Source organism: Oncorhynchus masou, unplaced genomic scaffold (assembly GCF_036934945.1).
Source record: "Oncorhynchus masou masou isolate Uvic2021 unplaced genomic scaffold, UVic_Omas_1.1 unplaced_scaffold_1539, whole genome shotgun sequence".
Lineage (NCBI taxonomy): Eukaryota > Metazoa > Chordata > Actinopteri > Salmoniformes > Salmonidae > Oncorhynchus > Oncorhynchus masou.
The window spans coordinates 69,051-81,088 of record NW_027005432.1 but is presented as its reverse complement, the minus strand read 5'-3'; the positions used below and the strand labels follow the sequence as shown (position 1 = coordinate 81,088).

The 12,038-nt window shown below is 43.4% G+C and overlaps 1 protein-coding gene across 1 annotated transcript; it reads right to left on the bottom strand.

The window, feature by feature from the left end:
• Nucleotides 1-403: 403 nt before the first annotated feature.
• On the bottom strand, nt 404-11,596 carry LOC135531173 (CKLF-like MARVEL transmembrane domain-containing protein 6). The gene is made up of 5 exons (XM_064959288.1): nt 11,462-11,596; nt 10,925-11,054; nt 3,883-4,059; nt 2,157-2,255; nt 404-1,970 (listed from the first exon to the last, which is right to left on the bottom strand). The coding sequence occupies exons 2-5, from the start codon at nt 11,045-11,047 to the stop codon at nt 1,806-1,808; spliced, it is 564 nt and encodes a 187-aa protein (XP_064815360.1). The 5' UTR covers nt 11,048-11,054; nt 11,462-11,596; the 3' UTR covers nt 404-1,805.
• Between the last annotated feature and the right edge of the window lie 442 nt (nt 11,597-12,038).

The following is a 12,038-nucleotide window of genomic DNA, read 5'->3' as shown; positions in this document are numbered from 1 at the left end:
ACTTTTTTGGGGAAAAGGGGTGTCCATCACCACAATCCAGGATATTCTTTGAAACGGACATTTCAAAACTATTAATCTACAACCTGGGAGTTAAAGGTAGAGTCAGCGAAATGACGTTGCACAAGCAACACTGCAAGACTTCACTCTCACATAGTCACACAATATCTGCACAGGTTCACTTAAACCTCTTACAATGTGGTAGCCACCTGAAAGTAACTAAATTCATTACACACAAGGTCACCTGACTGAACAGAAGAAAAACTGAAAGATAAAATCCATCCAGGACAATAAATAGTTCAATCTTCCAAAACCCTGACCCCTCCCTCCCTCCCTCCCTCCCTGACCCCTCCCTCCCTGACCCCTCCAAGTTACTTCTGAAATAAAGAAAAACACATACATAAACTGTGATTGAAAAAGCATTTAAAAACATTACAGATATAGTCAGTTTCATTGATTGCCATATTTAAAATGAATCTATATGGTATGAACACCAATAAGGAACGTGGAGTTGGCCTCATATAGAAATACTGGGGAGATTGCTTGCATGGACTGAAATTTTAAAACCATAGAAATCAATGACTTCTGAGAAATAGGTCTAAAATAAAATGACAGACATAGGGGCCCATTAAAACATATATATCATATTTCTGTAGAAACGTTTCTGGCTTTACTGTTCCCTAAAGAGTTTGAATTTAATCATATTGTCATTCCTTAACTGGCTAATAAATGGTTGACTTTTAAAACGATTTCTTCCAGTTAAATAATGTAACTGTACTTTCCGAAATGGATATGAAAGTGTTGGGTTTGACGAAATAACTGGATAAATATTGTTCTTCAACTCCCAAACCATTTTTTAGAGAGAGATTGGATACCTCATTTTGCATAGCTCGAGCCATCTTGATAAGATGCAATTGCAAGTACAGATATGTGCTCATCCCAGTAACACTGAGAAATGCAGGAATGACAGTCAGTGGTAAGGCAATACAGTGATCTTAATCTCACAATAGTCTATTCCAGGACTCTCCAACCCTGTTCCTGGAGAGCTACCCTCCTGTAGGTTCACTCCAACCCCGTTCCTGGAGAGCTACCCTCCTGTAGGTTCACTCCAACCCCGTTCCTGGAGAGCTACCCTCCTGTAGGTTCACTCCAACCCCGTTCCTGGAGAGCTACCCTCCTGTAGGTTCACTCCAACCCCGTTCCTGGAGAGCTACCCTCCTGTAGGTTCACACTCCAACCCTAATCTAACACACCTGATTCTAATAATTACATAGTTATAAACTGAACCAGATTAGTTACAACTGGGGTTGGAGTGAAAACTTACAGGAGGATAGCTCTCCAGGAACAGGGTTGGAGTGAAAAGCTACTACAGGAGGATAGCTCTCCAGGAACAGGGTTGGAGTGAAAAGCTACAAGAGGATAGCTCTCCAGGAACAGGGTTGGAGTGAAAAGCTACAGGAGGATAGATCTCCAGGAACAGGGTTGGAGTGAAAAGCTACAGGAGGATAGATCTCCAGGAACAGGGTTGGAGAGCCTTGGTCTATTTTTATCAATGAGTTGTCCCATTCCAAGCAGGTCCATGGTCCAAGGAAACAGAATGTATACAACACAGACCATGTCTCCTACAAAAATGGTCCCACTGCTGAGAATAAAAGCTCTGAATAAGATGTTAAAACTACTGGAGATTTCTTTCCTTCCTTTAAGCAGATATAAGGTGACCCTCTGATAGTCTTCATGTGTTGCTTGTTTGAGTGTGTAAATGTGGGAGAAAGAGATACCAGTGTTACACTCGTTAGGTATCCTTGGGCCTAGTCTGCTTCGTTCTGTTCCCTGTTGAGTTTCTCGGCCTCTGCCACGGGGGCCCCGCCGTTGCTCGCGGCTTGCTGGTTGGTCTTTTTAAAAGGAAAACCCCTGGTCTTCACAAACCAGCCAGCATCCACCAGGAATGCCACAGTGGCCAGGAAGCCAAATGCCTGAAAATAAATAGTAATAAGTTATTACTCAGTATTAACATTAGTAAAACATCTGGTAACAAACAAAAAGATTCTCCTTTCAATCTAAACCCAGCTTGGTTTGGGCTGATATTTTGTCTTCATTTGAAAAAACAGTAACCAGGACCCTGAGGTATGAGGACAGTCTGAGTAAAGATGTTCATTTACCACAGCAGCATTCTCCAGGTCAGTTCCACCATTATCTGAGGCAAACACAATGGAGGCGATGAGGAAGAATGCAGCCATCAAAGCTGTGTACACAAAGTCCTGTAAGAGACAAGTCAGCATGGTTATACACCAGCATACATTAAAATGGGAAAACAAGTATCCTCACACACACACACACAAAGTCCTGTAAGAGACAAGTCAGCATGGTTATACACCAGCATACATTTAAATGGGAATACAAGTATCCTCACACACAAAGTCCTGTAAGAGACAAGTCAGCATGGTTATACACCAGCATACATTTAAATGGGAAAACAAGTATCCTCACACACAAAGTCCTGTAAGAGACAAGTCAGCATGGTTATACACCAGCATACATTTAAATGGGAATACAAGTATCCTCACACACACACAAAGTCCTGTAAGAGACAAGTCAGCATGGTTATACACCAGCATACATTTAAATGGGAATACAAGTATCCTCACACACACACAAAGTCCTGTAAGAGACAAGTCAGCATGGTTATACACCAGCATACATTAAAATGGGAATACAAGTATCCTCACACACACACAAAGTCCTGTAAGAGACAAGTCAGCATGGTTATACACCAGCATACATTTAAATGGGAAAACAAGTATCCTCACACACACACAAAGTCCTGTAAGAGACAAGTCAGCATGGTTATACACCAGCATACATTTAAATGGGAATACAAGTATCCTCACACACACACAAAGTCCTGTAAGAGACAAGTCAGCATGGTTATACACCAGCATACATTTAAATGGGAAAACAAGTATCCTCACACACACACACAAAGTCCTGTAAGAGACAAGTCAGCATGGTTATACACCAGCATACATTTAAATGGGAATACAAGTATCCTCACACACACACAAAGTCCTGTAAGAGACAAGTCAGCATGGTTATACACCAGCATACATTTAAATGGGAATACAAGTATCCTCACACACACACAAAGTCCTGTAAGAGACAAGTCAGCATGGTTATACACCAGCATACATTTAAATGGGAATACAAGTATCCTCACACACACACACAAAGTCCTGTAAGAGACAAGTCAGCATGGTTATACACCAGCATACATTTAAATGGGAATACAAGTATCCTCACACACACACACAAAGTCCTGTAAGAGACAAGTCAGCATGGTTATACACCAGCATACATTTAAATGGGAAAACAAGTATCCTCACACACACACAAAGTCCTGTAAGAGACAAGTCAGCATGGTTATACACCAGCATACATTTAAATGGGAATACAAGTATCCTCACACACACACAAAGTCCTGTAAGAGACAAGTCAGCATGGTTATACACCAGCATACATTTAAATGGGAATACAAGTATCCTCACACACACACACAAAGTCCTGTAAGAGACAAGTCAGCATGGTTATACACCAGCATACATTTAAATGGGAATACAAGTATCCTCACACACACACACAAAGTCCTGTAAGAGACAAGTCAGCATGGTTATACACCAGCATACATTTAAATGGGAAAACAAGTATCCTCACACACACACACAAAGTCCTGTAAGAGACAAGTCAGCATGGTTATACACCAGCATACATTTAAATGGGAATACAAGTATCCTCACACACAAAGTCTTATGAATGATAAACATACAAATGTTAGGCAGGTCAGTGGGTCTCATTTATCAACATATTCATACACACACACAGAGTACTCACCACGGAGGGCCAGCAGCTGATGCCCACTCTCTTGTGCAGGGTGGTAGCGAGGAGGATGAGGAGGAGAGCTGTGAAGAGGAAGGCTGTGCAGCTGACAAACTCAAAGAAGTACAGCGGAGAGCAGCTCATACAGTTCGTCACTACCTCTTCAAGAATGAAGGCCACAAACGACAGGAGCTGAGGACACACAAGTCAAAACTAACTAATCATGTACTACCCCAGTCTCAACAACAGATGGCACTGTAGGTGTAAATATATTTATATTTAGCTCTGGTAGCACTACAGTGCCATCTGTTGTTATAGGTACTACCAGAGCGCTATATATATAGACATATATAAATTTTACCTTTATTTAACTAGGCAAGTCAGTTAAGAACTTAAGAACAAATTCTTATTTTCAATGACAGCCTAGGAACAGTGGGTAAACTGCCTGTGCAGAACCACAGATTTGTAACTTGTCAGCTCGGGGATTTGAACTTGCAACCTTCCGGTTACTAGTCCAATGCTCTAACCACTAGGCTACCCTGCCGCTTACCCTAAATGGGAAGTTGTGTTTTTTGTCTCAGATATAAAACAGGTTAGAGGTAATTTAGTGTCGTCAAACATGCTTGAGTACTGATGAACTCAGGATTTTGTCTTCTGATGCTATATTTATATGTTGTGCCAATATAGTGACATCAGTAGAGTTGACTGAAGAATTGAGTGACAATCATAGCCCTATGTAAATGAGGGTATATGTAAATGTCTAAATATTTCATGCGTTGTTCAGAGTTGGGCATGGAGGAAGGGACAACTCTTTAATGTAATCTTCACAATGAGAGGATTCTTCTGGTGTGACCATCACAGCGTTCTTAAAAGCTCATCACAGCGTGATGAAGCACCACATACTGGCTCTATTCATACCGCACCACACACAAAATAGCTTTTACATGTTGCCATTAGAACGGTGACCAACTAAAGGATCCACCCCTTTACAACACCCACAGACCCCATTTTGATTTCACAATAGCCACTACTAATAACTATCCCTGAGAAAGGCCACAGGGCCAGCAAAAACACACTTTAACTGACCGTGCAGTTCCTGCTTTTTGTTTTCCTTTCCTTATCGATTGTTTGGAAGGAACAGGCCAGACAGCATACTGCTCTGAGGATCTGTCCCCACGCCAGACAGCATACTGCTCTGAGGATCTGTCCCCACGCCAGACAGCATACTGCTCTGAGGATCTGTCCCCACGCCAGACAGCATACTGTTCTGAGGATCTGTCCCCACGCCAGACAGCATACTGCTCTGAGAATCTGTCCCCACGCCAGACAGCATACTGCTCTGAGGATCTGTCCCCACGCCAGACCGCATACTGCTCTGAGGATCTGTCCCCACGCCAGACAGCATACTGCTCTGAGGATCTGTCCCCAGGCCAGACAGCATACTGCTCTGAGGATCTGTCCCCAGGCCAGACAGCATACTGCTCTGAGGATCTGTCCTCACGCCAGACAGCATACTGCTCTGAGGATCTGTCCCCACGCCAGACAGCATACTGCTCTGAGGATCTGTCCCCACGCCAGACAGCATACTGCTCTGAGGATCTGTCCCCATGCCAGACAGCATACTGGTCTGAGGATCTGTCCCCACGCCAGACAGCATACTGCGCTGAGAATCTGTCCCCACACCAGACAGCATACTGCTCTGAGAATCTGTCCCCACGCCAGACAGCATACTGCTCTGAGGATCTGTCCCCACACCAGACAGCATACTACTCTGAGGATCTGTCCCCACGCCAGACAGCATACTGCTCTGAGGATCTGTCCCCACACCAGACAGCATACTACTCTGAGGATCTGTCCCCATGACAGACAGCATACTGCTCTGAGGATCTGTCCCCATGACAGACAGCATACTACTCTGAGGATCTGTCCCCACGACAGACAGCATACTGCTCTGAGGATCTGTCCCCACGCCAGACAGCATACTGCTCTGAGGATCTGTCCCCACGCCAGACAGCATACTGCTCTGAGGATCTGTCCCCACGCCAGACAGCATACTGGTCTGAGGATCTGTCCCCACGCCAGACAGCATACTGCGCTGAGAATCTGTCCCCACACCAGACAGCATACTGCGCTGAGAATCTGTCCCCACGCCAGACAGCATACTGCTCTGAGGATCTGTCCCCACGCCAGACAGCATACTGCTCTGAGGATCTGTCCTCACACTATTCAGCTAGACAGTGATAAATGGCTACCGAAAACTAAACGATAGACAGCAAACATGTTCTCACTGTAATACGGTGCTGAGCATAATGTGCCATATGTGTGTGTATCTATAAAAACAGTGGCTAAACTGTACAGTATGATAAAGGTTAAACCAAAAAAATAAAAATAATATAAGTACCAACAAGAAGAGTAAATAAACAACAATTTGGACCAATTGGGGACATTGTTTGTCCCCACAAGGTCAAATGTTATTTCTAGGGGGTTTAAGGTTATAAATAGTGTTCAGGTTAGAATACGTTAAGCGTTAGGAGCTAGGGTTAGGTTTTTGGGATAAAGTTAGGGTATGAGTACAGGCTAGAATACGTTAAGCGTTAGGAGCTAGGGTTAGGTTTTTGGGATAAGGTTAGGGTATGAGTACAGGTTAGAATACGTTAAGCGTTAGGAGCTAGGGTTAGGTTTTTGGGATAAGGTTAGGGTATGAGTACAGGTTAGAATACGTTAAGCGTTAGGAGCTAGGGTTAGGTTTTAGGGATAAGGTTAGGGTATGAGTACAGGTTAGAATACGTTAAGCGTTAGGAGCTAGGGTTAGGTTTTAGGGATAAGGTTAGGGTATGAGTACAGGTTAGAATACGTTAAGCGTTAGGAGCTAGGATTAGGTTTTTGGGATAAGGTTAGGGTATGAGTACAGGTTAGAATACGTTAAGCGTTAGGAGCTAGGGTTAGGTTTTTGGGATAAGGTTAGGGTATGAGTACAGGTTAGAATACGTTAAGCGTTAGGAGCTAGGGTTAGGTTTTAGGGATAAGGTTAGGGTATGAGTACAGGTTAGAATACGTTAAGCGTTAGGAGCTAGGGTTAGGTTTTTGGGATAAGGTTAGGGTGTGAGTACAGGTTAAGGAAAACATGGGATTTTGAATAGCACTGAATTGTGTGTTCCCACAACGTTACCTGTGCAAGACTGTGTGTGCTCTCCACAATGTTCTATGAACACACAACTCTAGCAAAGTGTTGTGTTGCAAGAGAAAGAGCAGAGAGCTAAAAAGCATTAGATTTGAGGGTTCTTTGTGGCTTTAAGCGGGAAATGCTTTAAATTACATTAAACTCCACAGATATTTATGTCCAATGAGCTTGCCAAGCATTCTTGCAATGTTGATCATATTTGGAGGAATCCATCGTTTCTCTCACACACAATAAGAAGGTCAAACAGCAAAGCTTAAAATAGCCCTGGTAATGACATTTTGCATCTGGCTGCTAATTTCATTTGCAGTGCACCGCTAGATGGTATTGCTAACACCTGACTCTGATTAGCTTGACTAAGGACCCAGTAATCTGAGGAAGACAGAGCCGTGCCATCACGGTCTGTCTCCAGACTGTTCCACAAGAGACAAACTCTGAACCAACTCAGATTTCCTGCTTCAAAATTCCCTGGACTAAGAGCTCATTCCCAAATATGGCAACTAGTAAGCCACTTGTGATGACCAGCGGGACACAGAAACGTGTCAAACATGAGTCAACGGCAGTCTGCTGTAGTAGCCTCACCCAATTCAACAGCAGTCTGCTGTAGTAGCCTCATCCAATTCAAACAGCAGTCTGCTGTAGTATCCTCATCCAATTCAACGGCAGTCTGCTGTAGTATCCTCATCCAATTCAACAGCAGTCTGCTGTAGTATCCTCATCCAATTCAACAGCAGTCTGCTGTAGTAGCCTCATCCAATTCAACAGCAGTCTGCTGTAGTAGCCTCATCCAATTCAACAGCAGTCTGCTGTAGTATCCTCATCCAATTCAACAGCAGTCTGCTGTAGTATCCTCATCCAATTCAACGGCAGTCTGCTGTAGTATCCTCATCCAATTCAACGGCAGTCTGCTGTAGTATCCTCATCCAATTCAACGGCAGTCTGCTGTAGTATCCTCATCCAATTCAACGGCAGTCTGCTGTAGTATCCTCATCCAATTCAACGGCAGTCTGCTGTAGTATCCTCATCCAATTCAACGGCAGTCTGCTGTAGTATCCTCATCCAATTCAACGGCAGTCTGCTGTAGTATCCTCATCCAATTCAACAGCAGTCTGCTGTAGTATCCTCATCCAATTCAACAGCAGTCTGCTGTAGTAGCCTCATCCAATTCAACAGCAGTCTGCTGTAGTAGCCTCATCCAATTCAACAGCAGTCTGCTGTAGTAGCCTCATCCAAGTCAACAGCAGTCTGCTGTAGTATTCTCATCCAATTCAACAGAATTCCAAGCTGTAGTATCCTCACCCAATTCAACAGAATTCCAAGCTGTCGTAGCCTCACCCAATTCAACAGAATTCCAAGCTGTCGTAGCCTCACCCAATTCAACAGAATTCCAAGCTGTAGTAGCCTCACCCAATTCAACAGAATTCCAAGCTGTAGTAGCCTCACCCAATTCAACAGAATTCCAAGCTGTAGTAGCCTCACCCAATTCAACAGAATTCCAAGCTGTAGTAGCCTCACCCAATTCAACAGAATTCCAAGCTGTAGTAGCCTCACCCAATTCAACAGAATTCCAAGCTGTAGTAGCCTCACCCAATTCAACAGAATTCCAAGCTGTAGTAGCCTCACCCAATTCAACAGAATTCCAAGCTGTAGTAGCCTCACCCAATTCAACAGAATTCCAAGCTGTCGTAGCCTCACCCAATTCAACAGAATTCCAAGCTGTCGTAGCCTCACCCAATTCAACAGAATTCCAAGCTGTCGTAGCCTCACCCAATTCAACAGAATTCCAAGCTGTAGTAGCCTCACCCAATTCAACAGAATTGCTTTTAAAGACACCCCCACACCACACACACACACGCTGACTTAAGCACGGCTGGTCTTTCATATAGGCAAACACGGAGGCATTTCAATTGTCTAAAATGGTTTCCGACCCAGTCTCCTCTTTAATATGTGAGCTTGGTGATGTGTCCAACTGTCCAATTGGAGTGCTGTTCTAGACAGGCTATATAGAGCTAAAGATACAGGATCTGATGTCAGCTACCCTCAACTGGTTACAGCAGCTCCATAGTGACTGATTTGGACTCTGACATCTGAAAAACAACTTCGCTGTCTTAGGCCTGACGATCAGTTAAAGGTTCCTGAGGGTCATCTATATGCTGACAAATACCCCAGGCCATCATGAAGGGGATGTGGGAGGACTGGGTGTGGTCTGATGAGTGTGTTCTGATTGGGTGCATCATCGCTGTTGCAACTGTTCTATAGAATGGTCTGACTTTCACATTTCAAGGAATAATCAAGAAAAACAGCTGACAATGGTCACACCCTAAGAAAGACACAGGTTATGGTTTACAAACTGGCCTGTTAATTGTGGGATAGACAACCCCCAGTTTGTGGAGCCGGATCCTGTTACATACAAAACAATGGTAGCATTTGAAAATCTGCATATTCTATTTATTACAGGCAGACTATCCACTTACAAGGAACGTAGCATGATAACTGGCAAGGGAGATGGCTGTTTATACTTGGACATTTTACATACTAACTTGTTCATCTGGTCTCATATCTGGAGCACAAAGTAAACATGTGATGACACCACTAGATAAAAGTCATATTGTCACCAGAGTTGATCTAACCCTGTTTTACTACTTGGTGCCATCAGAACAGACAGACAGGTAGGAAGACAACCTTCTGGTCTCTCCTCTGAAATACACAGAGCAAAAATATAAAATGCAACCATTTCAAAGATGTTACTGAGTTACAGTTTATATAAGGGAATCAGTCAATTTAAATACATGCATTAGAGCCTAATCTATGGATTTCACTTGACTGGGAATACAGATATGCAGCTGTTGGTCACAGATACTTTTTTTAAAGGTAAGGGAGTGGATCAGAAAACCAGTCAGTATCTGGTGTGACCACCATTTGCCTCATGCAGTGTGACATCTCCTTCACATAGAGTTGGCCAGGCTGTTGTGCGAAGTTGCTGGATATTGGCGGTAACATGAACACAGTGTCGTACATGTCGATCAAGAGCATCCCAAACGTGCTCAATGGGTCTGGCCATTGTATAACTGGGACATTTTCAGCTTGCAGGAATTATGTACAGATCCTTGCGACATGGGGCCGTGCATTATCATACTAAAACATGAGGTGATGGAGGATTAATGGCACGACAATGGGCCTCCAGATCTCATCCCGGTGTCTCTCTGCACTCAAATTACCTTAGATAAAGTGCAATTGTGTTCATGGCCCACAGCTTATGCCTGCCCATACCATAACCCCGCCCCGCCACCACGGGGCACTCTGTTCACAACGTTGACATCAGCAAACCGCTCGCCCACACAACGCCATATACAGGGTCTGTGGTTTTGAGGCCGGTTGGACGTACTGCCAAATTCTCTAAAACGATGTTGAACATTCAATTCTCTAGCTACATTCCTGCAGTCAGGAATGTCCACCAGAGTCAGTCAGCATGCCAATTGCACACTCCCTCAGAACTTGAGACATCTGTGCGATTGTGTTGTGTTACAAAAATGCACATTTTAGAGTGGCCTTTTGTCCCCAGCACAAGGTACACCTGTGTAATGACCGTGTGTTTAGCCAGCTTCTTGATATGCCACACCTGTCAGGTGGATCAATTATCTTGGCAAAGAAATGCTCACTAACAGGGAGGTAAACAAATTTGTGCCAAACATGTTAGATAAATAAGCTTTTTGTGCATAAGGAAAATGTCTGGGATCTTTTATTTCAGCTCATGAAACATGGGACCAATACTTTACATTTGTTTGTTCAATGTTATGCTTGGATTAAGACTGGCTCAACACAGTGGAACATTAACAATAACAGTATCATAACAAGAACTATGACACGAATATGACTTACCACTTCCACCACCTTTATCAAACATCTGACTTTATCCAAATTATCTGTTGGTACAATTAACCACTTTTTGGATTTGGTCTCTGAAACTGTTGTTGGACTGTAGACTGGTTCCGCCGCAGCCATGGTGTGACTGAAATGAATAGATTTGAAGAAAAAAAGTACAATTTCAATAAGACTACAACTATGTACTTCATGTTACAGTGTAGGCCTATCATCTATTAACAGTATCAGACCGGAGGCAAACTACAGAGCGAAAGCGAAAGCGTGACATTTTGTTAACTTCAAAAGTCACGATGGAAGAAATAACTTGCTGTTAAATTTAGGGTAGCCTGTCACTGGACATTTTACAAGTATCGACTGATACTGACTCAATGTAGTCGAAAATTCATCGCCTCCGTACTCAACTCCATCGGGTATCTTGGCTCGGGTAGACTGCATCAAACACTCACATAAGTGAGAACATACAGCTAATAAAGATGAAATCAAATTGAAAGGGGAAACTAATAAAGGCTAAAAAAGTATAAACGATGGACTCACGCGTGAAGTTTGGAGCAGCCAACTGAATAGGTATGCCTTGGCGATAGATATCGTATTTCCACGACTTTCCAATGCAATGCCCTTTGTTGTTGCGTTCTTGTTTAAAACCTAGATCCGCACTTCCGCAAATGAACGGCTTGTCTACACCCCTGTCGTTAACAGAAGAGTATGGGGGGTGACAAGTGCCAGAATTAAGCTTAGGCAACTGTACCACCGTGTGGCTGTTGCCTACCATTGAACGTCTGACTGACATTACACGATACCAACGCCTTACTAACGTCTGCGTGACGCCTACATGTAACTAACATGTCGTCAGGATATATAGTATTTCACATTGTAATACATTACTCCTACATGGCATTGTATAATAGGGTAGCCTAGGGTAGCATAGTGGTTAGAGCGTTGGACTAGTAACCGGAAGGTTGCGAGTTCAAACCTCCGAGCTGACAAGGTACAAAACTGTCATTCTGCCCCTGAACAGGCAGTTAACCCACTGTTCCTAGGCTGTCACTGAAAATAAGAATTTGTTCTTAACTGACTTGCCTGGTTAAATAAAGGTAAATATATATATATACAT